At 41.8% G+C, this 27755-nt stretch overlaps 2 protein-coding genes across 2 annotated transcripts; one reads left to right on the top strand and one right to left on the bottom strand.

Annotated features, from left to right (window-relative positions):
- Positions 1-1928: 1928 nt before the first annotated feature.
- Positions 1929-19707, top strand: LOC122754934 (putative olfactory receptor 2I1). Its single transcript, XM_044003362.1, is given in 3 exon segments — positions 1929-1962; positions 2496-2524; positions 18739-19707. Coding segments are annotated over 3 exon segments (1032 nt in total).
- On the bottom strand, positions 19122-27080 carry UBD (ubiquitin D). Its single transcript, XM_043999661.1, has 2 exons — positions 26992-27080; positions 19122-21756 (listed from the first exon to the last, which is right to left on the bottom strand). The coding sequence occupies exons 1-2, from the start codon at positions 27016-27018 to the stop codon at positions 21295-21297; spliced, it is 489 nt and encodes a 162-aa protein (XP_043855596.1). The 5' UTR covers positions 27019-27080; the 3' UTR covers positions 19122-21294.
- Between the last annotated feature and the right edge of the window lie 675 nt (positions 27081-27755).

The raw sequence follows: 27755 nt of genomic DNA, 5'->3' as shown, positions 1-27755 counted from the left end.
GGAGACAACACAGGGGCCTGACGAAAATACTGCTGTTTTCATGAGTCACCTCGCAGACTCTATGAAGAAATACACAAACTTAGACCTGTCATGGGGCGCAGAGCACCCCAGAATTTCTCTGGGGCACACCGAGGAATCTTCTCCTTGAGAAACTAAACCAGAGGACAGATAACGCCTAGAGAGATAAGCTGAACCAAATCAGACGGAGCTAACTTGGGATTCCTACCTTTCATTCTGGTCTCCCTTATCCTGGGGAGATAAGTTTGGGTGTGGCTTCGGCCTTTGTGTTCTGAAGAGGGATCTGTAGCCACCCCTCACCCAATTCCTTTAGTCACTATCAGTGGGGGATGGTCCTCCACTCCACACCCAATTCCCCCAGCTACCACCAGTGGGGGATGGTCCTCTCTCACTAAAGGAACTTTTCACGGGCAGATGGGCCACCCCCATCAGTCCCCTATAAAAGTACCTTCCAGTCTCCTGTTCGAGGAGATTTGTTACCTCTGAGCCATGTGCTTTATGCCAAATCTCCCCATGAAAAGTCCAAGGATTTCTTTCATGGTTTCCCTCCCCCCACCCTTCCCTTCCCTTGCTCCTAAATAAACTATCACCTTATTCTAACTACATTTTGTGTGCAAGAGGGTGTAATTCTTTAAAGAGGAATTCCTAAGAACCCCAACCCGTACCCCATTTCCCACTATATCAGACCCAGAGAAGGAGGTAGGAATTACCGTCCTCAATATGCATTTTATAAGTCAATCTGGGGGGCAGCTAGGTGGCACAATGGATAAAGTACTGGCCCTGGATTCAGGAGGACCTGAGTTCAAATCCAGCCTCAGATACTTGACATTTACTAGCTGTGTGACCCTGCGCAAGTCACTTAACCCTCATTGCCCTGAAAAAAAAAAAGTCAATCTGCTCCTGATATTAGGAGAAAACTCCAGAAATTGGAATTGGACCCCCAAACCCCATCCTCACAGCTCCTTGATGCTGCTTTTAAGATTTTTAATAACAGGGACCTTGCGATAGCTGTAGAGAAAGAAGGATAGAGCCCGCTCAATAGAGCAAGCCTCTCTGATAACAGCGGCCATAAGGTCGGCAATCAGCTCTCCAGGTGGCCAAGGTCAGGGCAACTGTTTCAACTGTGGTAAGTCAAGTCACTGGAAGGGGGAATGCCTCTCAAAAGGGAACTGTCTCCCTACAACTCCGTGTCCGAAATGCCACCGAGGAGGCCATTGGTCTCGCGACTGCCCCCAAGGGGTTGGCCGAAGGAAAACCCAGCTCCCTGCCATCCAGTTGTCATGGGGCGCAGAGCACCCCAGAATTTCTCTGGGGCACACCGAGGAATCTTCTCCTTGAGAAACTAAACCAGAGGACAGATAACGCCTAGAGGAACCAAATCGGACTGAGCTAGCTTGGGATTCCTACCCTTCATTCTGGTCTCCCTTACCCTGGGGAGATAAGTTTGGGTGTGGCTTCGGCCTTTGTGTCCTGAAGAGGGATCCATAGCCACCCCTCACCCAATTCCTTTAGTCACTACCTGTGGGGGATGGTCTTCCACTGCTCACCCAATTCCCCCAGCTACCACCAGTGGGGGATGGTCCACCCCCATCAGTCCTCTATAAAAGTACCTTCCGGTCTCCTGTTCGAGGAGATTTGGTACCTCTGAGCCATGTGCTTTATGCCAAATCTCCCCATGAAAAGTCTAAGGATTTCTTTCATGGTTTCCCTCCCCCCACCCTTCCCTTCCCTTGCTCCTAAATAAACTATCACCTTGTTCTAACTAAGTTTTGTGTGCAAGAGGGTGTAATTCTTTAAAGAGGAATTCCCAAGAACCCCAACCCGTACCCCATTTTCCCACTATATCACAGTCCTCTGTGGACCAGGACTGAGGGTGCCCAGGGGCCGGCCAGGCCCCAATAAAGATCTCCATGGCTGAACTCCGGGCAACACTTGAAATTGCAGGTGAGAAAATAAATTCCTCCTTCCAATGACTTGGTTTACCACAGTGCCTTCTCAATCTTAATCTCTCACGCAGGACCCACTATTCCTTCAAGGCATAAGGTTGTGGGGATCAGGGGAAGGACCCTAAATTGTAGGCAGACAATTGTATGTATGAGGACAGCATGTTCCAACATTCCTTCCCGATTCTAAGCTCCTCACCCTGCCCCCTACTGGGGAGAGACATTATGGGAAAACTGGCGTCGCAATTCACCTTAATACCTCTTCTTCCCTTACTCCCTGAAGCATCTGTCCCCCACAGACCAGATAACATCCCATTAGAAACCTGGGAACAAATAGACTTAGGAATCCCAGGGCGGGCAAAACGAATAGATCTGATCATGATCCAGCTCAAGTCTTCAGTCCCTGATCCAAATAGAAAGCAATACTGCATTTCTCAGGCGGCAAGGGAGGGGCTCCAGCCCCTTATGGAGAAATTCCTGGCTCACGGGCTTTTGGTTCGATGTAATTCTCCTTGCAATTCCCCGATATTCCAGTACAGAAACGGGACGGGTCTTGGAGGATGGTACAGGGTCTCAGGGCAGTCAGTGTGACCTCACTGCACCCCCTTGTTCCAAACCTTTATACACTAATAACTCAAATTCCAGGGAACTCTTGTTGGTTCTCTGCAACTGACCTTAAAGATGCCCTTTTTTGTATTCCCCTGAAGAAGGAATGTTGGTTTCTTTTTACATTTGAATGGACTTTCCCCCACAAACCTCAACCTCAGCAATTAACACGGACCATCCTTCCCCAGGGACAGCCCACACCTCTTTGGGAATGCCCTCAGGAAAAACTTGGGTGGGTTATCTTTAGGAAACAGCTCCATTGTTCAGTATATAGATCATATACTCATTTGCATTCCATCCTGACCAGCTTGTCTTAGGGATACTATACATAGCCTAAATTTCTTAGGGGAGAGAGGTTATAAGGTCTCAAAAAGAAAGGTGGGTTTTGGGAATGGCTGGCTTTTGCTGTATATGGATCCCATCCTTTGGGATAATTGCTAAACCCTTATACAAGGCCACTGCTGGCCCCAACTCAGACGCACTGGAATGGGGGGGAGAGCAGGAGCAGGCCTTTAAAAAGCTTAAAGAAAAACTTATCTCAGCCCAGGCTCTTGGCATTCCAGACCTTGAGAAGCCATTCACCCTCGATGAAAAGAGACATTTTGCCTTAGGCGTGCTCGCCCAATCCTTAGGGTCTGATATCTTTTACCTGTGTACCTCCCCCTCACTATCACTCCATTATGCTACTCCTCTTACTTGTGCTTTTTTGCTTCTTTGCCCTCCTTCCCCTCCTCACTCATCAGCCCTGACACCTGGCAGGATAATGCAATTGTCCAACTAGGTGATGCAGTCACCAGGGCTGGACCATCAGATTGCTGGGTGTGTAAGAGACATCCCCAGAATAGTGATGGGTCCCTTCCCATAGTTCATGGTGCTAATTTTTCTACTTCTATGCCTCTTCCCTTTATGTCCCCTCGATATACAACCCTCCCTATATTCGCAACACCACTGTGGGAGACCTTTAGGGGCATTTCATGTTTCACTGCTGGGAAATCTTTTACTAATATCACCTATCTCAGGAAGCAGTACACGGGGACAATGTTGATTAAGGGAGGAAAGGTAATCAATGGACCTCACCAGCTTACCTGTCCTGAGGGGAATTGGAAAGGCATCTCCTTTCCATTTAACCTCACACATGCCCTGTGCATAAATTGTACAGGATCACCAGTCCCTTCCAGTAATAAAGAGGGTCCATTTTACTTGTCCAAGTGCACATACTGGCAACCCGATTACACTGTCCTGACTCCAGGTGACAGTTTTAAAGATTATTCCACCCCTTCAGCAGCCCTCTCGACCTCCAGCTTCTTGGGGTATGTTAAAGACCCTTAAGAACAGCCAGACATGGCCTGGCATTATACCCTCATGCAATCCAACCTCAAAATGGGGCAAGGAAATTGAGACATTGCTCAGTAACACCAAGGGGTCTCTATGTGCCCCTCAGGGGGTATGTCTGTGTCTGTGGACACCAGAATCTGCCAATTTTTGTTACAGGCCTAACTCCTGAAGAATACCCCCAGAAAGTCATGACAACTTCATGTCTCAGCCCCTATAAACACTATGGGCAATGTACAATGGGATTTTTAGATCCCTGAGAAAAGGTTTTCCACAATCCCTCAACCTTTCCTGCCAATCACCCCATAAGAATTAAACAGGTGATATGGGAGAGCCGATAGGAGAAAGCACGTGGGTCCTTAGGATTCCTCTGTAAAGAATTACACTCTCGCACAAGACCTAATCAGGAATAAGAGAACAGGTTTATTGGGGTACAAGAGAAACCGGCCGGGAGGAAGGGTTTGCCAGAACAAAACGCTTCCCCCCAACTGACTTGTGGGGTGCCATTTTATAGGGTTTCGATGAGGGGTGGGTAAGAGTCTCTTATTGGGTGAGGGGCTGGTGGTCTTCCCGCGTTGTGCTGTGGTAGGAAGAATCCCTCGTGAGAGATCTGGTGGTGGGTGTCAACTTTGTCCTGATGGGTCTAAGCAGTCTGCTGATGGGCGGTTCCAGGTGGTCTTCTCCTGGATTACCTCATCCAGATGCTTAGGAGGACTGGAATGTGGGGTGATGGTCCTGGAGCATGCTCAGTTCAATCTGTGCCGCTTATCTCCGTTAGGTGAGTGTGTGTGTCCTTGATTGTGTTCAAGGAGAGGCCTACTTGATTTCAAGGGAAAACCCCTGAGGTTTCAAGGAAAAGGTTCCTTGAACCCCCCAGAGAATTGTTGGGGTGACCGGGGCCCATAATCCTCCCATGACACAGGGTTCTTGGGATAATTTTCTCTGGTGGGTTAAGAAGGCAGCAGCTCTCACCATCCCTTTTATAGGCTATATTAAACAGGACGCTATTAACCAATCTTACTCTGGCTATTGAAAGACTCTCGAATGAAACAGCAACTGGGCTAGAAGATTTACAAGAGTCCCTTGACACTCTAGCAAATGTAGTGTTAGATAACAGAATAGCCTTAGACTATCTCCTGGCAGCTGAAGATGGTGTGTGCATGGTTTAGAATACATCTTGGTGTGTGTATATATATATATATATATATATATATATATATATATATATATATATATATATATATATTGCAGGGCAATGGGGGTTAAGTGACTTGCCCAGAGTCACACAGCTAGTAAGTGTCAAGCGTCTGAAGCCAGATTTGAACTCAGGTCCTCCTGAATCCAGGGCTGGTGCTTTATCCACTGAGCCACCTAGCTGCCCCCTTGCTGTGTGTATATTAACAATTCAAAGAAAGTTGAGACCCAAGTACAAAATCTCCGTGATATCTCTCACTGGATGACAGACACACGTGAGCAGCTTTTCTCTCCTCACTCAGGTTCCTGGAGTTCTTGGCTCTTTTCTTGGTTAACTCCCTTTATTCCAATAGTGATATTAGTCATTGTTATTTTGATCTTAGGCCCTTGTCTTTTTAACCTTTTTGTAAAATTTGTCTTAAGCAGACTCAAGGCTTTCAACCTCATGGCACAGCCACTACCCCTGCCTACATGCCCCTTCACTCCTTGGACCAGGCCCATAAAGACTTCTACTGTACCCCCAATGATTCAGGGACAGCTCTACATCCATAATCAGCAGGAAGCAGATACAGAAGACCAGACTGCCGCCCTTTTTCCCTAGATATAAAGAAGGGGGTAATGTTACGGGAGGATTATGGGCTCCGGTTACCCCAAAAGTTGTCTGGGGAGGTCAAGGAACTTTTTCCTTGAAACCTCAGGAGTTTTCCCTTGAAATCAAGTAGGCCTCTCCTTGAGCTCAATCAAGGACATACACACCCCCCAAAAAGATAAGAAGCACCAGATCAAACTGAGCATGCTCCAGAACCACCACCCGCATTCCAGTCTTCCTGAGTACCTGGATGAGGTAATCCTGTTGTGAGTGACTATACTGGGAGAAGACCACCTGGAACCACCAGCAGACAGCTCAAACCCACCACGATGGAGTTAATGCCCATCACCAGATTGCTCACAACCAATCATCACCTACCTCAGCCTACCACCAGAGCACCCCCAGCCCATTACCCAATAAGGGACATTCTTACCCACACCATCTGAACCCTATAAAAGGGCGCTCTCCAAGCTAGTCAGAGAGGAAAGCATTTTGTTTCTCCAAAACCTTCCTCCCATCCAGTTTCTCTTGTACCCCAATAAACCTGTTCTTTTATTCCTAAATAGGACTTGTGCGAGAGTGTAATTCTTTACAGAGGAATCCTAAGGACCCACGTGCTTTCTCCCCATATCAATTTTATTCTTAAATTTTCCCAACCATGACTTCAGAACTAACCCTAACCAGCCCATAAAGTGGGAAAGAGCTAAGGAAATTTTAGTACATGAATGTAATGGAATATTACTAAGTCACAAGAAATGGTGAATATGCTAAATACAGAAAAGCATGGAAAGATATATAAACTGTTTCAAAGCAGAGTAAGAAAAATGCAAAAATAATATAGACAACAAATATCTCTCCAACTATAAGAATAACAAAAAACTGAACTCTGAGTAGTTATACTAAAAGTTTGATCCTAAAGAAGAGATAAAAAAAATATATCTCCCTTCTTTGCAGGGCTGGGGAACTATGGGTACAGAACATTGACTATGTTGTCAGATATATATTATTGATTATTAATTTTGCTGAACTGCCTTTCTTTTCTTTCTCATTCTTTGTCACAGGAAATGTAAGTTCCTTGATAGAGGAGGGGAAGGGATATAGAGATAGAGATAGAGATAGAGATAGAGATAGAGATAGAGATAGAGATAGAGATAGAGATAGAGATAGAGATAGAGATAGAGATAGAGATAGAGATAGAGGTAGAGGTAGAGGTAGAGGTAGAGGTAGAGGTAGAGATAGAGATAGAGATAGAGATAGAGATAGAGATAGAGGTCGAGGTATATTTATGGAAATGAAGGTTAGGTTAAAAATAAAGGACCAATATTTTTAATAAACTAATAACTTTTTATAACACTTTCCAAAACAATACTTTCGCAAACCTCTCCTGACTACAATACTATCTTATAAATCCTTCAAAGGCAAAGACTATTATTTTTCATCACTGTAACCCTAGCACTCAGAGCATCACACATAGTAGGTATTTTATAAACATGTTTAGTATTCAAATATGAATATTTTCAGTGGGGCTTCCTTGTTTTTTCTTTCCATCCCATACTAGCAACCCCCAATTCTTTTCTTCTGTTGATATCTCACTACTCAGAGATGCTAATGTCTGCATGAAGAAAATACACAAAAGGTCCTTTCCAGACACAAGGCCCAGAAAAGTACAAATGAGCATAACAGAGAGGCTACAGGTGAATCTGCTTCATTAACTAAATGACTGAATTCCTGGTCATTTTTAAAGTAACTTTTAAATTGGTGTGTATTAAAATTAGAAACAACGGAATTAGAAACAAAGGAAGTGCAGCAGAGGTCAACATTTCCACAGGTTCTCCCTGGGCCTTTTCAGGCCAAATTGATTTTCTTTTCTTTTTTTTTTTTTAAATTTATTTTCTTTTATTTTTTTGCGGGGCAAATTGATTTTCAAGGTAAGCAGGAGCATTAATAAAGATTGAAGAGAATCTGATCCCAAGAACTCTCCCAAACTGCTATTTGGGAGTTTTGATAAGTACAATTCTCAGGATACAGACTAAATAACCAGGGGATAGGACAAGATTTAAAAGCAATTTTCTAACCCTAAATCCTACAGGAAACTGAGAATGTGGAGGGCAAAGACTGTAGGAGAAAATTCATTTCTAAGGCCTGACTTAATCTAAGCCTGAGGACTTCTGCTGGCTTTTTCTAACTACCTGACAGGGTGAGCCTAAAAATGCCTGGATTTATTTGAGTCTTCCTTCTGCAGAGGACAGGCTGCCTGGCAGCTACAATCAGCTAATAGAGAACAGAAGACCTAAAGAGGCTAAATAAATACCAGTAGATGGCAGTAGAGAGCAGCTCAAAGGAGGCAGCCTGGACATGGCTAATGGAGACAGCAATTTAGCTAATGACATTCATTACCAAAGGACATTAGTGGCTCACATGTAAATAGTCAATAGTCAATAAACATGTATTAAGCACCTACTACCAGACCAGGTACTGTACTCTCCCTGAGAATTTTGTAGTATGGTAGGTAGCCTTTGCATATTGGCATGGTGGGGAGTGGGGATGGGGAGAGGGTATTTCTTATCACTTATTTTGCTATGCTATTTGTTTAAATATCTTTTATTTTGAACTGTGTTCTCTGATGTAGTGAAAGAAACCAGTCATAATTCATTAAGCTGGACCCATGACATGCTTCTTAATCTAGGGAAGTTTTCTGGGGGCCCATGTATGAGAGGAACTCCAGGTATTACATGTGCAAAGCCACAACTAGGAGATGCTCAGTCTATTTCAAGAACAAGGAATAGGATTGTTCAGTTGGAGCAGATGGATTGTGTTAAAATCAGTGAAAAATAAGTCTAAAAAGTCTAAAAATGAGTCTAAAAGGTTTGATGGGGATGTGAATCTAGCATGTTTTGGTGTGCCTTCCATATCAGGACAAAGGGTTTGACAAATACCCTACCTTATCTTGCTGAGACAGAAGTGATTTATAGTTTGGGGAGAGGGGTGCAGAATTTTAAACAAGGAAGGAGTATATAGAACTGATAGGTTGAGTGAGGGAAGGTAGGTGATAAGGGAGGAAACAGTGACAGAGAGAAGAGGTAGATGGCATTATACAAATAATTATCGACATTGTATATTCTATATTATGTCAATAATGATTGGTAAGGTAGTGAATTCTGGGTGTTTACTAATAGACCCAGTGGTCACACATTTCCTCATTTGTTCAGGTTCTCTTCCTTCCTCTCTGTTTACCTAAATGTTATCTGTCATTCATGCTCTACCTGAAGACCAGCTAATGCCCCCCCTCTATGAAGCCTTCCTAGATTAGTAAAGTCCTCATGGTTTCCCTCCTTCTCAGAAGACTTCTCTGAAGTCTTGAGCTTACCATTAGTATCCATGCCACAGATTTTATATTTAGTATCTATTGCCTTGTATTGTTCTTTAAAAAGATAGCTGTCCTTGGAGTCAGGAAGAGCTGGGTTCAAGGTCTACATCTGATACATACTAGCAGTGTGACCCTGTTGAAGTCACTTAACCTAAAGTTATACTTGTTAAGGGCTAAAATTCTAGCTAAACTGTCTAAAATATCTAATGAGTGGTCGCCAATAAATTATAAGCTTTAGCAAGAGTTAGACTTTTAAGCATTTATTAAGGAAAACAAGAATTTGGTAAAGAGAGAGAGAAAGGCCTAGATTCCTATCTATTAAAGGGAGAGCACATTTCTAGCTCCGCTCTCCACCAGAGTCCAAAGGAAAGAGCCCGAGAGCGAGCGCCAGTCTCTTCCTTCCTCCTCCCACTAGCCCGCGTCACTTCCTGATGCCAAAGAAAAGACTCCTGGTCTTGCCCTCAAAGACCTTCGCTTCATGGTAGGAACTCTTCTACAGTAATTCTCCAGCAGGTGGCGTTATTCCAATCGTTACATACTCTATATGGAAGTAGCCAATGTGCATTCATAAAGGGTGTTTCCACATTAGGAAATCCTTATGTTCATGTAATAAAATTGTTGTTGGAACATCTGAAGATACCTCTCTTTCTGAGTGTGTCATCACCACCACCAGATTAACCTCCTCAGCTCCAGTGTACTCTATGGGTCTGCATCCACTCATACAGGGGCCCTAAGCTAGCACAATGGATAAAGCACTGGACCTGGAGTGAGGAAGATCTGAGTTCTAATCCTATGTCAGACACATATTAACTATGTCACCCTGTGTGAGGCACTTAACCTTTGTCTCCCTGACTTTCTTCAACAGGGTTTCCTCACAGCATCATTGTGAGCCACAAGTAAGATAGTGTTTGTAAAGATTTTCACACAGTGCCTAGCACATAGTAGGAGCTTAACAAATACCCTTCTCCCCTTTCACAAGTGATTGAAATCTGTTTACTTTTACCAGTCAGCTAAAGGATATAAATAGTTGAAAGCAAAGGCATTTAATGAAATACCATAGGAAGAAAAATAGTAATAGAACATTTTCCCCATAAAACATGCTCTCCAATAAATAGACACTATCGGTGGGAAGACTGGACAATCTTAAGAGGAAAAACATGAAGAGACATAAAAAGGATAAGAGATTAAGATCCTACTGTGTGCCAAGCACCATGCTAAGTGCTTGACAAATACCTCATTTGATCTTCGCAACAACTCTGTGAGTTAGGTACTATTATGATTCCTATTTTGCAGGTGAGAAAACTGAGGCAGACAGCAGCTAAGTGACTTGCCCAGGGTCACACAGGTAGGACATTACTGTGGTAGGATTTGAACTCAGGTCTCCCTGACTCTAGGCCCAGAGCTCCCTAGAGAACATTTACGGCCAAGGCACATTTGAAGAGAGGTTACTCACATCTGCAATACTTCAGTGCTACTGACACCTTTTGTTAATGTCTTTGTGCTGCTGCTCCTACTTGAGTTCATCTTTACTGGTCTCCTATGTTATTTAGTATCTGTCTGATGAAGCTCAGCTTTCCCAAGTGATATTCCTCTGGTCTCACAGTCATTGCTAATTATGGCTCCATTGGGTATGAAGTTGTGGAGGTTATCTCTGTTTCCCCATTTTACCTAGAGTGGTGTGTGTGTGTATGTGTGTGTGTGTGTGTCTGTCTGTCTGTATGTATATGTGTATATATATATTTGTGTGTGTCTGTATGTGTATATATATATATTTGTGTGTATATATACACATTTTATATATATTATATGTATATATACTAAAATGTATACACCCTATATACATATATACATATTCATCTAAATGTGTGTGTGTATATATACATATATACATACATATATATGTGTGTGTATGTGTGTATATATATATATATATATATATATATATATATATACTCATTCACTACCTCTTCAGCATAAAAGAAAAAGTGGGCTTTATCATTTTGCTTAGCTTAGAACCCAGTGGCTTAAGCTTCTCTTTATGAGAGAAAAGCATCAGACTAGGGAAAATCCCTCAGAAATTTTGCTTCCCATAATGAAGCCTATTAGTTCCCAGATCCTTTTCTGTGGAAGGCTTTTCCCTCCGGATGGTAAACCTTCACTCCAAGAACCAAGCTCTTTTCGAACACAGAATAGCCAAAGGGTTTAAGGGCAGCTAAATGGTTCAGTGGATAGAAAGCTGGCCTTGGAGTCAAAAGGACTTGAGTTCAAATCTCACCTCAGACACTTACTAGCTATGTGACCTTGGCCAACTCAACCCCAATTGCCTTAAACATCTGGGGCCATCTCCAGTTGTCCTGATATCTATATCTATATCTATATCTGTATCTCTATCTCTATATCTATCTCTATCTCTATATCTATCTCTATCTCTATCTCTATATCTATATCTGTATCTCTATCTGTATCTGTATCTGTATCTCTATCTCTATCTCTATCTCTATATCTGTATCTGTATCTGTATCTGTAACTCTATCTCTATCTCTATCTCTATCTCTATCTCTATCTCTATCTCTATCTCTATCTCTATCTCTATCTATATCTATATCTATATCTATATCTATCTCTATCTCTATCTCTATCTCTATCTCTATCTATATCTATATCTATATCTATATCTATATCTATATCTATATCTATATCTATCTTGCCACTAGACCCAGATGGCTCTGGAGGAGATAGTGAGGTTGGTGACACTGCACAGCCCTCCCTCACTTAAATCCAATTCACTGCAAGTGGTGACATCACCTCCATGTCATGGTCCTCTTCAAGGCATCCAAACAGGTTAGGAAAGCCCAGAGGCATTTAATCTGTCTTTGAACCTCAACTCCCCTATTCCAGTGGTGCAAACTCTTTTTCCACTGCTCAATCTGATCATGGGTGAGAAAGTCCTTATTCTTCTAATTAATTCCCTTATGGAGATATTGTACCATTCAACACATTTCATGGAGGATTCTGCCAAAAGGGCTAGAGGCAGCTCCACTTTCCTTCAGCCCAAGATGGATGAAAATGAAAGGAAGGGAAAAGAGCAGGGAATAAAAGCCCACTAAGAGGAGCCAGAGTAGAGGAATCCTCTATTACTCAATACTTTATTCCCAATTCCTGCCTCCCTCATGTATGTTGTGGCTGGTATACTTGTTACAGAGGGATTGTTTTTATTTTTTTCCAATGGGGAAAAAGAGGGGGAAAATAATATCTTGTTAATATAAAAAATAATATTTAAAATGTATAAATGGCTGGCCCTAAACTGTGAGCCACACTACATCAATTATCTTTTCATGCATACAAGTCCTATGTCACCAATTAGTATGTGACTTCCTTATAGACAGAAACCATATTTTTAAATCATAGAATCTAAAAGTTAAAGAGGGCCTTAAAGGTAATTTAATCTAACCCCACCCAAAACCAGAATTCCCTCTATAAGAGCCCTGGCAATTGGGTGTCTGAACTTCACCGCCCCCCCCCCCCAGTGATGAGACATATCATCCCCAAATAGCCCATTTCATATTACCTATGGAAAGACTAAAATAATTCTAACACAGTGCTTTGTACATAATAGGTGCTTGATAAATGTTAGTTGATGATGATGCTTGGAGGAAGAGAGAGGGTCTAATTCAATTTGATTCATTGCAACAAAGTCTATGCTAAGTGAATGGAATTCCTAGCCTCCCTATGTCCCCATACCTTCCAACCCTAAAACAACAGATCAGTTTTCTTGGCATAGGAGAAAAAATATCCATTGGTTAGAAATAGCAGAATGCAAATGACACAAGGTAATTATGTTGATAATGAGTCATATGAGAGAAGATCAGGGTTTTAATGATAAAATGTAGGTAGCAGGAGGCTATGCTAAAGGGGTAATCTTGGTGAAAAAATGAACATGAATAGTACTAGGTTAATTCTGGCCCCCAAGCCCTACATTTCCCCCCACCCCCAATACATCCTAATTCCTGATGCCTAAGACACAATGTCCTACAGGGATTTCCTTTCTTAAACTTCCCTTTCTTTACCTTGGGGACTTCCTCTCTGGACACCTCCAAACCAGCCACTAATTGTTGGAAAAGGATGAAAGGTTGCCCCCAGGGTTATAGTGTTCCCTTCCAGGAGACTGAAAACTCTGACTCTCCCTCTCCTCTCTTCTCACTCTCCATCAATAGCCTCCCTGTCCTTCAGAATCAGGAGAGAGGTTTCTGCTGCTCCCAGGAAGATGATATACTCTCTCACTAACCCTTAGTTCTTCTCCTGCCAGCTCTCAACCACTGGATTTTTCCCACTCCTGTTCAGATTAGACAGAGAAGGATCACATCCTCCCTTTGCTGTCAGGAGAGATGGCATTCACTCTATATCCACCTCCTCCTTAAAGACCTAGGAAGTAATATCCTGCAGTCTCCTTCCAACCCTTAGCCATGCCTTTCAACACCAACTAGCATTGACATCTACCTTCAATTTATTTTACTGAAGTTTCACACACAGAGGAACCAGAGAGAAACCACAAGACCAATGTGTTAGCCCAAAGCTTTGAAATTCAACTCCAAAGAGTAAAAGTGAGATGAAAATGAGAGAAGACATAAAGGTGAGTTTGGTCTTCTATTTTTAGTAGAATGAGGATAAGGACAATATCCTAGATTTCCATTTTACACTTTGGATGCATTCTGGGGCAATTAAAGTAGTAGGTTTTCTTCCTAACATTGTGCTCTTCCTATTTAAATGGATTCCCTGAGTTTACATTAACAAATGGCAGGAGGGGAGCAAGAAGTAACAGAAGAATTCATTTTAATGTCCTGGAAGAGTCCTAGACAAAAAGTTCAGGAGATCTGGATTCCAGGCTGAATTTTTTTTCACCAGCTGTAACCTTGTAGGAAGAAGTCACTTAAATATTTGAGGATTCAGTCCATCATCTATAAAGTGAAAGAGTTTTAAAGGGTTCAAAGGTCCCTTCCAGCTAAGAACTGTACAGATTTATAATACAAAAACCAACCTGAACTTTGAATCAAAGACCTAGATATAAGCCCTAGTTAATGTTCACATTGACTATGTCACAGGATTGTTTTGAAAGCTCTTTGCAAACCCAAGAATATAAATGTGAGCTATGATTATTTTGCATCTAGGTGGCACAGTGGAGTAGTGGACCTGTGCTCAAGCTGACTTCAGACACTTATTAACTGTGTTACTCTGGCAGGTCACTTGACCACTTCCTGTCTCACTTTCCTCATCTGTAAAATGTGGATAATGACAACACCTACTTCCCAGAATTGTTCTGAGGACAGAATGAGAGAATATTTGTAGAGCACTTCACAAACTATAAAGTGCTCTATAAATGCCAGCTATTATTCTTATGGAATCAAAGTCAAGGGTTTTCTGGGGAGAAGGCAGCTTGGAATGTTATATTCCATATACAGACCCTGCAGAGTAGGCAGGGAACTAGGAACAGATTATTGGGCTGTTCCTGGGTGCTTTTATGGTGAAGGAATACAAACCTAAAACCTGGTAAAAGTGTATAATATGATGCTCATAGGTCATAGTATCATAGATGTAGAGCTGAGAGGGTCTTCAGAGGTTATTTGGTCCAATCCCCTCACATTACAAATGAGGGAACTAGGACTTAGGAAGTTTAAGTGATGATGGGATTTGAACCAAGTTCCTCTGACTCCAGAATCAGTGTTGCAAGTCTGGGAGTGTATGTGAATATGTAAGGTATGTCTGAATTAGGGCATGCAAAATCACAGAATGTGAAAGTTGGAAGAGCCCTTAGTGGTCTTCTAGGCCAACCCCTCCCCCCAAAAGAAAACCCTTTATTACCCCCCTACAAGTGATCAACCTCTTAAAACCCTCTAGTGAAGGGAAGCCTACTCCCACTGGTTTTTCCAAGGGGAGCACAGAAGGATACAATTGTTCTGGGAGGGCTTGGTGGCTATCCTAATGATGGTTACTTTATATCCTACCTCTCACTTCCTTGAGTACAGGATTGTTGTAAAGGAAGGCCTTTATAAACTGCAAAGTGCTATACAAATATGAGCTAGTTGGAATGGATCTTCCACTCTCTGTCTCTGTTTCTCATACTCACTTTTTTCTTATATTCTTTTTCTTTGTTTCTATCTCTCTCTTCTAGGAATAAAATTTCAGTTTCCCCCCAGATTCATTATTTAAATGATCTCAGGCTTCTTTCAGTCTGAGTTTTTCTCTTCCTTCTATTTCCTCTTCTTTTATAGAGGAGATAGTGCTGAGCAGAACTTGAAGAAAGGAAAAAAAAATGTCAACAGTCAATAATGAAGAGGGAGTACATTCCAGGCACCAGGATAGATGGACTTTGAGTGGTAGCTCTTGACATTTTCAGAATAAGACTTAAGTTGGAGAGAAAAAGGGGTGGGGGAGCCAGTGACTATCCTATCAGACCACCAGCAAGCTCCTTGGAAAATTTTTCTGTACTAGCCTAATACAAGGGAAGAAAACAAATGGTATATGACTTCCATCTTATAAAAGTCCTCCCCTCATAGAATCATAGACAGAGAACTGTTCAGCCTCCTAATTTTATAGATGAGAAAATGGCCTAGAAAGAGGAAATGACTTGCCTAAAGTCATACACAGTAGCAAAGCCATTATTTTCTCTAGTTCTATCAGGCAATGATAAGGCCCTAAACATGGTAATTCTAGAGATATGAAAATATATAAGAAAAGAGAAACATTTGTAAGGGAGGAATTCATCTCACCATTTTCCTATCAACTTACCTAGTTTTGTTTTTCTATAAAATTGAAAGTAATTCTGATTATGATTTTTCCTTTGGAATGATGAGTGAAATGTTTAAGATTATTTAAACAATCTAATGGAAAATACTTTTATTACATCATTATTATAATCTTGTATTATTTATGCCATATAATGTATATTATTATATCATATCATGCTATATTTTATTATAATATATTTAACATGCAAAAAATAATTTACTTAAGATATATCATATGCATGAATGATATTTTCATTTTCAAAGCAATTTTTACAAACTGATCCATATTTTATGCACTACAGTAACAAGTCATTGGTTATGTTCCTATACTCTGTTAACAAGCAGCAAAGTACAAACACCAGATGCCAGGACAGGAGGCATAGCCACTATAATATTAGAAGTAAATACAAAAAAAACCCCAAGAAGTAGATAGATAGGGGGCAGCTAGGTGGCACAGTGGATAGAGCACTGGCCCTGGATTCAGGAGGACCTGAGTTCAAATCCATCCTCAGACACTTGACACTTACTAGCTGTGTGACCCTGGGCAAGTCACTTAACCCCAAATGCCTCACTAAAAAAAAAAAAAGTAGATCAATAGTACTTAGCTCTAAAATAGACCTTTAAGGACCATCTGGTCTACTCACCCTCTTAGACACACACATACACACAATTTACAGATGAGAAAACTGAGACCGTGAGAGGGGGAGTAATTTGGCCAAAGACACACAGCAAAACCATGACAAGAACTTAAATTTCCAGATATATAAAATAAGAATGTGAGGCTAAAAGATCTCAAAAGCTCCATTTCTCTCATTCTCTCATTCTTTGATTCTATTATTTGCTTGTGGGTTTCCGTTTTATGGAGTTTTGTTATAGATGTAGGTGGGTCATCTCTTAACTACCCCTCAGCAGAGTGAAAATGAAGATGATGATGATCAGGAGAAGTGAAAAACAGAAAAAAAAATGATTACTTATTGCCCATCATACAGTAGAAAGATCACTGACTATTGATTGAGTCAGATCATGAGTTCAAATCCCATCTCTGACGCTTACCGTCAGTGACTCTGGACAACTTATTGTATCTTCCTGGGTCCTAGTTTCTTCCTCTGTAAAAGGAAGAGGTTCAGCTAGATGGCCTTTGAAGTTCCTTCTGGCTCTAGATCTAGGATACATTTATAGCCCCGTACTGGAAAAGGCCAGACCAGTCCTGTTGTTGGTATTAACGTTGCGGCTGCTCCTTCATTTTCAAAAAGGACCAGTAGCATCACAAGGGTGATGTCTTGACTTGCACATGAATTGGATTTCTGTAAAGTGGCCTCATTCTCTCTTCCAGAGTCATCAAAGTCCAGTAGCAAGACAAAAGTCAGGACCACCAGTGATGGCCCAGGATGCAGTGGATGACCTTGGCCTTTCTAAATTGAGGTCTTTCCCAGGCCTCAGTTTGTCTGAGACAACATCCACTCAGTGACTAAGAGCTAAAACTTAGGAGTCAAATCAAGTGAAATGCTTTTATGATCAGCATTTTAAATCTTCAAATTATAAAAGATTAGGGCTGGAAGGACCCCTAAAGATCATCTGACCCAAGCTTTGAAACCAGATATTTTGTGGTGGTTTACACACTAGGTTTAAAACCTGGGTTGTGAGGCACAGTGGATAAAGCACCAGCTCTGATTCAGGAGGACCTGAGTTCAAATCTAGCCTCAGACAATTGACACTTACTAGCTGGGTGACCCTGGGCAAGTCACTTAAAACTCATTAACTTGGCAAAAAAACAAAACTAAACTAAACAAAACCTGGGTTAAAGTCTTCATTTCAGTCATAGAAAGAACTGAGATGCAGATAAAATTTCATTGCAATGGTATCTGCTGGATATTCACATTGTTTTGATCTGATGTAACTGATTTTAAAAAAAACATTATTGACTTATTTCCAATTTAGTGAACTAGATCTGGTAATGAAAATTCCCAAACCCCCTCCCCCAAAATTGTAAAGTAATTGAACAGTGAATTCAATTAGGAAACTTGGAATTTATTTAAATTTTGAAATATCAAATTTTATTATCAAACCAAGATTTACATTATACATATCTTTCTGTTGCTCAACTTACACTGGTTTCAGACTTGTGAAAGGTCTGAAAAATAAAAGTTGCATACATGTTTTTGTTCCCAAACCTTGACCCTCATCTCCAATTTCTGCTCCTTCAAAGTAGTATAGGAAGTGCTGCATTTGGATACAAAAGAGCATAGCTATAGAGTTGGCAGGGAAGTTGGTTATTTACTCAAAGCTTTTATTTTACAGATCAAGAAACTGAGACCTTGAGAAGCAAAGTAAATTGACCAAGACCAAATAGGTGATGAGTAGCAGAGCCAGAATTTCAGTGGCAGAAGGACAGGAGATTGTTTTCTGATTCCAAAATCTGTAGTGCTTTCTGTTACAACAGATCAGCCCCCCCCACCCCCACTCCCACCCCCCATCACCACCAAACACTCTCTCTCTCTCTCTCTCTGTCTCTCTGTCTCTCTGTCTCTCTCTGTCTCTCTGTCTCCAGATCTAGGCCCAGGCCCTGTCAGTTTCTTAGCCCTATGATTTTGGACAAGTCACTTTCAATCCAATCCATTTCCACAAATGTTTATTAAACACTTATTCTGGGGAAGGGAAAGCGACTACAAATTTTGGAAAAAAGAGGGGGAAAAAGTGATTGCTAACCTTGGGGATTACTGTCCAAAGTGGGGCCAAGGTGAAATAATCTCACAGCTTCTGCCTCTTCATGTGTAAAAAGGAGGCATAGTTGCCAAGAAAGGCTTTGTAAAATGCAAAGTTCTACATAAATGTGAGCCCTTGGGGGCACAGTGGGGAATTGGGGAGGGAGGGGAAGAGGGTGTTTGGCTTGGTTTGGGTTTTCCACAGGGTCTCAGAATTCTGGGTCATTTTCTGCCTTCCTAGACGAACTACAGCACTAGTGACAGCTTCTTTCTGCTGGGATTCTCCGACTGGCCATCGCTCCAGCCGCTACTCTTCGCCTTGATCCTCTTCTGTTACCTCCTTACCCTGGTTGGCAACTCAGCCCTCGTGTTCTTGGCCGTCCGTGACCCGCGCCTCCACGCGCCCATGTACTACTTCCTCTGCCACCTCGCCCTGGTGGACGCAGGCTTCACCACCAGCGTTGTTCCGTTGCTGCTGGCCAACCTCTGGGGCTGGGCCAGGGTGCTGTCCCGCGCCGGGTGCGTAACCCAGCTCTACGTCTCTCTGGCACTGGGTTCCACCGAATGCGTGCTTCTCGCCGTGATGGCGTTGGACCGCTCGGCCGCCGTGTGCCGGCCGCTCCATTACACAGCCCTGGCCTCGCCCCGCCTCTGCCGGACGCTGGCAGCTGCCTCCTGGCTGGGGGGGTTCACTAATTCGCTGGCGCAGACCATACTACTGGGCACGCGGCAGTTTTGCGGGCCCCGGCGTCTGGACCACTTCATCTGCGAGCTGCCAGCCCTGTTGAAACTAGTCTGCGGGGGCGGGGGCGCCGTGGAGAGGCAGATGTTTGCTGCTCGGGTAGTTATCCTGCTGCTGCCATCCTCTGTCATCCTGGCTTCCTATGGGGCTGTGGGCCGGGCCGTGTGGAAGATGAAGTCCCAGACAGGGAGGAGAAAAGCAATGGGGACCTGTGGTTCCCACCTCACGGCTGTCTGTCTTTTCTATGGCTCTGCCATCTACACATATCTGCAGCCCACACACAGTTACTCCCAGGGCCAGGGCAAGTTTGTCTCCTTGTTCTACACTGTGGTCACCCCCGCCCTCAACCCCATCATCTACACCCTGAGGAACAAGGAGGTGAAAGGGGCGGCAAAAAGGCTTCTGGGCAGAGTAGAGTGGAGGGAGAGGTAAGATTTGGGCTTAGGGAGAGCTTCTCATCTCAACCCAAGGATCACATTGTTTGTCACTGGGCCAGTCCATCACTCTGAGTCCTCATGGATTGTGGAGTGATGAACTCAGAGAAATAGTTCTCAAGAAATTCCAGAACTAATGGCATGAATAAATCTTGTCCACTGAATGCTCCCAGACTGATGAAGGAGAACAAATCCCCAACATCCAAGTCCACATTTGATAAGAGAAACAGTTTTCACCCTAGATATTCTCACAGTTGATGGAGTCTAAGGATGAATAAAGATGTGCCTGCTGTTCTAAAGAAGTTTCCAGTCTGATAAAGGATCTACAGCCCCTAACTTCGGGGAACTGGAAGAGGAGACTAAACAAACATAGAAGAAGCAGACAAAACACATAGACAAGGGTAGTCTATACAATCAATAGACTTCCATACATAAATGAGCAGAGAGGGGATACAAAAGGGATTAGGGTGAGAAATGTCCAGTGGGAATATGTTAGTGCTGGAAGAGGAAGGACTTTTTGAGATTTTTTAAAACACCAAAAGATTTTAGTAGTGGACAGAAAGCAAAGGGACATCTAAGAGAAAAGACATCACCCATTTGTCAAAGGTATGGAGGTGAGAGATGTTTAAATGAGGAAAGGGCAATCATGGGAAGGAGAGAAAGGGGTTGGGTGGACTCTCCTGAAACTTCAAAGCCCCATTAGAGGGCTGGGGATTGTTAAAAGAAAGAAGCTAAATGGAAATGGCAATACATAAGGAGTCCCCCATCTTTCCTAAATTCTTGCCATAAGCAAGAAAATAATCCCCCAAAAACTATTTCCTCGAAGACTTCTTTTCCCTTTATGACACCAACAACTCTTGTAGGCAAGAAAAGCAGAAACACATCTTTCCTTGTTGCCCCTATTTCTCAGGACATATGAAGGATTATTTATTTTAAAGAATGAGGAGAGTAATAAAATGTATCATTTCGCATAAGATACAGTCAAAAAGAGGACAAAAGAACAATTTTCTTTCCTTCTTTTTAATGGTGGCAGGATAATTATCTCTCTTCATGATGAATTATCTTCACTGATGAATAGGATCAGAAAAGGGGTGTCTTGTCTGTCAACCTGGAGAAACCAAGATAATCTCCTTGTTCCCACCATCCAATTTACTGTAGTGAAGAATTCTTCAGTTGAGAGTCAAGAGAAGTAAATTCTAATGTAGTCTTTACAATTTCCTTGCTACATTACCTAGGATGAATTCATTTTGTATCTCCTTCAATAACTATAATCTAATAAATCCCTGTCCACAAAAGCATTTAAAGGATTTCATTTAAACATATTAGAAATATAGTATTATGTAATTATTAAGCTTGAAATTAATTCTTTAGTTACTTTTCCTCCATCCATCTCTTTTTCTACTTGCTCTCTACTACTCTACTATACCACCACCACTACTCCTATTCTTCCTTCTCTACTTTATCTACTTCCTTCTGATTTTTTGTTGCAAGGGATGAAAGGATCATAGATGTTTGGGATAAGCAGGAATTAGCTGGAAGATTTTGAACTGCATTTCCTCCTGACTGCAGGTGCCCTTCTCTCTGGTTAACCCCCTATGCACTTCTTGGACAAGAAGAAAATGTTCCCCTTCTTGAGGCGGTAATCAGCCATGATCTTCCCATTCTCTAGCACCTTGCCATTGCAATTCACGATCTGATCCTTGGGGGGCATTGCTGTTATGGCTCCAATCGCCTCCTTCACCTGAGACACTGAGCTTGTCCGTCTGATCTGAAACGGGTGCTTCTTTCCTTCATCCACCTCCATTAGAAACACCTGCAGCTCCTCATCACTTGGTTTCACCACCTTCAGGGTGAGGTGAATAGTTGTACTGGGGTCCAACCAGTAGTAGGACAACTTTTTTTCAGGTTTTAGGGTCTTAGAGCCCAAGAAGAGAATCTGGTTTTCTACAGGGACCTTGGTTTTAGACCGAACCGCTTCATTAATCTTCTTGACCCTGTCATCCTTCTGAACAGTGAATTTCATGGGCCCCTGTTCTTCAGAATGTACCTAGAGACAAAGGACAAAGGAATAAATATTTGAAAAGCTCATGACTTGCTTCTTTCCATTTTGGGGGTCATTAATCAGGTTAGCATTTAAGGTCCTCCACATTTATTCTATAGACTGTGTCCTAACTAGACACTGGCAATTCCTGTTGTATTTGATGTATCCTTTCTTGCCTCCATTCTTTTGCTTACCTCATTCTTTTCTTTTTTTTTTTTACTTTTTTTTTTGTTTTTTTGTTTTGTTTTGTTTTGGTTTTGGTTTTTTGTTTTTTGTGGGGCAATGGGGGTTAAGTGACTTGCCCAGGGTCACACAGCTAGTAAGTGTCAAGTGTCTGAGGCCGGATTTGAACTCAGGTACTCCTGAATCCAGGGCCGGTGCTTTATCCACTGCGCCACCTAGCTGCCCCCTTACCTCATTCTTTTCATCTGAAATGCCCTTCCTCTACCTCTGACAGTTGATATCTTACCATCATTGAAGATCCAACTCCCATGCCACCAGTCTTCCATGAATCCTTCCCTGATACCCCCAGTCAGAAATTGTCTTTCCTTCTTTAGACATTTCATGTCTCTGGAGGAAGCATTTTATACCTCATACTTACAAAGCTCAATTTTTATATGTGTCTACTACACTATGAACTACCTTGAGCCTACACAGTGCCTGCCAAATAGTAATTAGGCTCTTAATAAATGTGTATTGACTGACTAATCTTTTTTTTTCTTTTTTTTTTTAGTGAGGCAATTGGGGTTAAAAGACTTGCCCAGGGTCACACAGCTAGTAAGTGTTAAGTGTCTGAGGCCGGATTTGAACTCAGGCACTCCTGACTCCAGGGCTGGTGCTCTATTCACTGCACCACCTAGCTGCCCCCTGACTAATCTTGAGGCGGAGATGATTTATTTTGCATTTCCCTCAGTGCCTATCACAACGATGGGCTTAGAACAGGTCCTTAATAAGTCTGTTGGCCATCTCCAGTCATCTTGCCACTGAACCCAGATGGCTCTGGAGGAGAGAGTGAGGTTGCTGAAATTGCACAGCCCTCCCTCACTTAAATCGGATTTAGTGCAAGTCAGGACATCACCTCGATGTCATGGCCCTCTTCAAGATCAAAGGACAAAGAACAACAACAAAAGGTCTGTTGAGTTCGTAATGCCTTGTCCTCTGCCTGGACTGGCCTCTGCTTCTTGTCATTCAGCAATTCTTATAAAGCTTTTAGTACGTGCCAGTCGCTGAGTCAAAAAAGAAATAGTTTCTGCCTTCAGGGAGCTCTTCTCCACCAATCATAGATTCACAGATTGTTAGAGCTGAAAGAAAGTACCTTTGGAAGGAGATGGTAGTGTCGACCTCCCTCATTTTATAGAGAAGAAATTTAAGTGCAGACAAGGAAAATTCAATAAGCATTTAATAGCCACTTATTATGTGCCAGACACCGTGCAAAGTGTTGAGAATAACAGTGTAGCTAGCTGGTACAGTGGGTAGAGCAATGGAATTGGGGTCAGGAAAGATTACCAGCTTTGTGACCCTGGATAAGTCACTTGACTACTTCCTGCATCAATTTCTTCATCAGTAAAATGGAAATGATGAAAGCACCTGCCTCTCAGGATTATTGTGAGAATAAAATGAGATAATGTTTGTAAAGCATTTTGCAAACCTTAAAGCACTTTATAAGTGCTGGCAATTATCATTATTATTGGAAAGAGAAGAAAAACAGTTCCTGTCCTCAAGGAGCATATATTCCAATGGGGGGAGGGGAGGAGGAACAACATGTAAATAGCTGGGTACTTGGAGATACATGCAGGATAAAGGTCATTTGAAATCGGAAGACATTGGGAAATAGAGGGACTGGGAAAGGCCTCCTCAAAATCAAAGAGCAAATTTATGGCTAAGCTGGTACTCAAACTCAGGCCCAGGGTATCCTAGATTAATGCACTAGACCAGGCACTTCTGTCCCCCTTTCTAGGAAGCACTACCTGAGTGACATCCCATTCATATTATCCCTTTGCCCCATTTTCCCTTATCACATTTCAAAGATACTGCCCTTGTTTAAAAAATTGTTAGAGCTCCTCTTTTGGAATTGTCTTCAGAGCCAGTCTACAAGCCTGATTTGCAAGCTACACAAGATGACCATAACCTCATTTTTTTATTGAAAATGTGATTCCTCGATTTGATTACTCACTTTATTTATCTCAAAATGACTTGAGGAAGTTTCCAAAAATCAAATCCATTCCCCCAAAGATGGAGATTTATCACTATTGAGGCTCCTCCAAGGAATATGTGATTCTATATACATTTCCAAAAGAAGAGTTCCAAATTGGCTCTGAGCAATGGCAGCATCATTCAAATATATTTTTCTTTTCTTTTGTAAATAATGTTTTATTTTTTCCAATTATATGTAAAGAAGGTTTTCAACATTCATTTTTGATGGATTCTTTGTTTTTTCTGGGGCAATGAGGGTTAAGTGACTTGCCCAGGGTCACACAGCTACTAAGTGTCAAGTGTCTGAGACCAGATTTGAACTCCGGTCCTTCTGAATCCAGGGCTGGTGCTTTATCCACTGCACCACCTAGCTGCCCCCGGCAACATTCATTTTTATAAGATTTTGAGTTTCAAATTTTTCTCCCTTCCTACCCTTTTCTCTCCACAAGATGACAAGCAATCTGATATAGGTTATATATGTACAATAATGTTGAATGTATTTCCACATTAGTCATGTTGTAAAAGAAGAAATAGAACAAAAGGGAAAACCCATAAGAAAAAAAAACATACAAAAAAAGTAAAAATAGTATTAGTCTACATTCAGACTTAATAGTTCTTTTTCTGGATGTGGAGAGCATTTTCCATCATGAGTCTTTTGGAATTGTCTTGGATCATTGTATTGCTAAGAAGAGCTAAGTCTATCATAGTTGATCATTGCAACAATGTCACTGTTGCTGTATACAATGTTCACTGGAGTATGTTTAAAGCCACCCTGGGTATAATTTTGAAGAACAATGCTTATCTGGATGTACAGGTTCTGGTCTAACTAATTAATGATTTTTCACCTCATCAATATCATTTGCACCATACTCAGGTATACTTCTTGGTCTATTTATTGTTGGTCTAAGTTCTTATGACTACACCTAATGCAGTTAAGAAGCCACTTGGAGTCAGGAAGAACTGAGTTAAAATCCTGCTTTACACTGTACTAGTGTATGACTGAGTAAATCGTTTAACTTCTCTCATCCTCAGTTCCCTCATCAGCAAAATGAAGTTACCTACCTCATAGGGTTATTGGGAGGATCAAAAGAGATAATATATTTAAAGTACTTTGTAAACCTTAAAGCATGACATAGTTTTTTATAAACTAGCTAATAATGCTAGCTATTATTACTATCCTGAGAATTATGCCTGTTACCCCAGGAGTCTGCTCTTTGGGTTGCCTGCCTCAAATCTCTCTCCATTCCAATCTAACCTTCTGATTTTCCTAAAGCACAAGTCCAACCACATCATTCCCCTACTTGGCTCCCTATTGCCTCCAGGATCAAATACAAAATGCTCTGTTTGGCATTCAAAGCCCTTAGCCTACTCCCCCTCCTACCTTTCCAGTCTTCTTATACCTTATTCCCTGCCATGCACACTTCAATCAACTGACCTCTTTGCTTTTTCAAGAACAAGATACTTGGGCAGCTAGGTAGTGCAGTATATAAAGCACCAGCCCTGAATTCAAGAAGACCTGAGTTCAAATCCGGCCTCAGACACTTGACACTTACTAGCTGTGTGACCCTGGGCAAGTCACTTAACCCTCATTGCCCTGAAAAAAAAAAAGAACAAGATACTCCATTTCTCAGCTATGGGCATTCCCTCTGGAGGTTCCCCATACCTAGAATGATCTCTTTCCCCATCTGTACCTCCTGGCTTCCCTGACTTCCTTTAAATCCCAACTAAAACCTCAACTTCTATAGGAAGCCTTTGCCATCCCCTCATAATACTAGTGCCTTCTCTTTATTTATTTCCTATTTTTTCCAGTATACATATTTTCTGGTTTTCTTTCCTATTAGATTGTGAGTTCCTATAGGGTAGGGGATCGTTTTGCCTTATTTTGTATCCCCAAAGCTTAGCACAGTGTCTGGAAAACTGTAGGCACTTAATAAATGTTGACTGACTGACTGACTAGTTTCTGTGTCCTCTCCCAGTACTGTAGTGGAAGCTCCAAAAAGATAAAGGAGTCCAAAGTGCCTGAAATTCCACCATTTGAGTTTTCTTCCTCTGTTTTTCTTTCCTTCACTGCCTCCTCTTTGAAAAGGCAAATACCCAGAGAGGGTCAAAACGTCAAGCTATCAGCACTTTTATAAAAATACTACTAGTAACCGATATTTATAAAGCTATTTAAGGCTTATAATGTGCTTCGCATACATTATCTGATTTAATCCTCTCAACAACTATATGAGATAAATAGAACTTGATTTCCTACTTGACAGGAGGGATACAGCCTGCTCTTTAGCCTAAAAAACCTCTGAGGGGGCAGCTAAGTGGGGCAGTGGATAAAGTACTGGCCATGGATTCAGGAGACCCTGAGTTCAAACTCGACCTCAGACACTTGACACTTACTAGCTGTGTGACTCTGGGCAAGTCACTTAACCCTCATTGCCCCACCAAAAAAAATGTTTTTAATTAAAAAAAAAAAACAAACAAGCCTCTGAGAAGGGTAAGGAAAAAGAATGTTGGACTAGATCTCTAAACTCCTTATAGGATTATAGGTTTTGAAGCTGCATGGGTCCTTAAAAGTCACCTACATGAGGTCCATAAATGTTAGGTTCCCACAGATATAATAGTAACAGACCTGGAATCTGAAAGAAGAACTTCTAGCCACAAAAGCAGTGCTCTTTCCACTTCTCACAACTGGAACATTCCATTCTTATTAGAGGGAGAAACTTAACCTATGAAGTAGTTCAAACTTTGCCAGGGGACAAGCCTGAAGCAGACTATCTCCCCCCCATCCCAGTGGTCCCTAGTTCAAGTCTAGAAATAAAGTTATGTTTAGGACAGCAGAATAACTGATTCTTCTTTATTAACCCATGTTCTTTCTCTCCTTTAAAAACTAAGTTCCAAACTCTCCTACTCCCAAACGCCAAAAAGCCTTCTTTGCTAAACATCTCAAATCTAGAACCTCATCATCACCCCACCCCAGTTCACTAAGGTATCTCCCCTTATCTTAAGGCTTTGTCCTACATACACACATATGCACATATATACAAATTGACTTACGTATACACAAGTGCCATTAGGTGCCATCTCTGAAGCTGAGAAGGAATAGAATAAGGAATGAGCCTCCCTCCCAGTCTTTTAAGTGGCTGGGAAGTTGGAGGGTGGAAATTCCCTGCCTTAGTACAAACATGTGCCAATTGGCTTTATTTCAACCTTTGGTCCAGTGCTATTCTCATAAAGGAATTTACTTTCAGTTTTCCTTTAGAGGTTGGGGGAGAAGGATGGAGAGCAAGGGAAAGAGAAACAAGAAAGACCATAACAAGAGCATCATTCACTTGAAGGGCCAGCTGTCTCCACATAGTCAATCTCTGAAAGTTTCTTCCCTGGAGGTGGGAGGGGATGAACTTCATCCCAAGATTATCTACTGGTGCCACACTCTAGCTTTTATCCCCAAGGTCCCAACAATAAGGGCCTCTTTCTTAGGTGTTTCCTTTCCAAAAACCCTCACCCCATCTTGCCTCCTTCCACATTGGTTCAAGTCTATTCCATTTGGAAAAGTTTCCCTGACTGATCTCACTTGGCTAAGATATATGATTCTGGAACTCTTTAGCATTTAGAAAATTTTTATAATATTTATTTGTACTCATTTTGTTGCTTTTTAAGAATCTTCAGCAATATTCCTGTGGCTCTCCCATATTATTCCAGTATTTCAATGAAGTCAAGACATCTGTCTCCCTTTTCCATAAATCATCCACCATACCTTCAGGTTAGGACTGTGCATGTAGGATGTACACAGTGGGATCATAAGATCCAAAGCTATAAAG

The sequence above is a fragment of the Dromiciops gliroides genome, chromosome 4 (genome assembly GCF_019393635.1).
Source record: "Dromiciops gliroides isolate mDroGli1 chromosome 4, mDroGli1.pri, whole genome shotgun sequence".
Taxonomy (NCBI): domain Eukaryota; kingdom Metazoa; phylum Chordata; class Mammalia; order Microbiotheria; family Microbiotheriidae; genus Dromiciops; species Dromiciops gliroides.
The sequence above is the reverse complement of the archived record's forward strand: the minus strand, read 5'-3'. Positions and strand labels throughout refer to the sequence as shown.

Excerpts from the sequence above, each read along its gene's own strand:
- UBD (XM_043999661.1), bottom strand. The coding sequence starts at position 27,018 with ATGGCACCTAATGGCACTTGTGTATAC. Across the intron at positions 21,757-26,991 it reads CTAATGGCACTTGTGTATAC|GTACATTCTGAAGAACAGGG; the intron begins GTAAGTCAATTT and ends CTTTGTCTCTAG.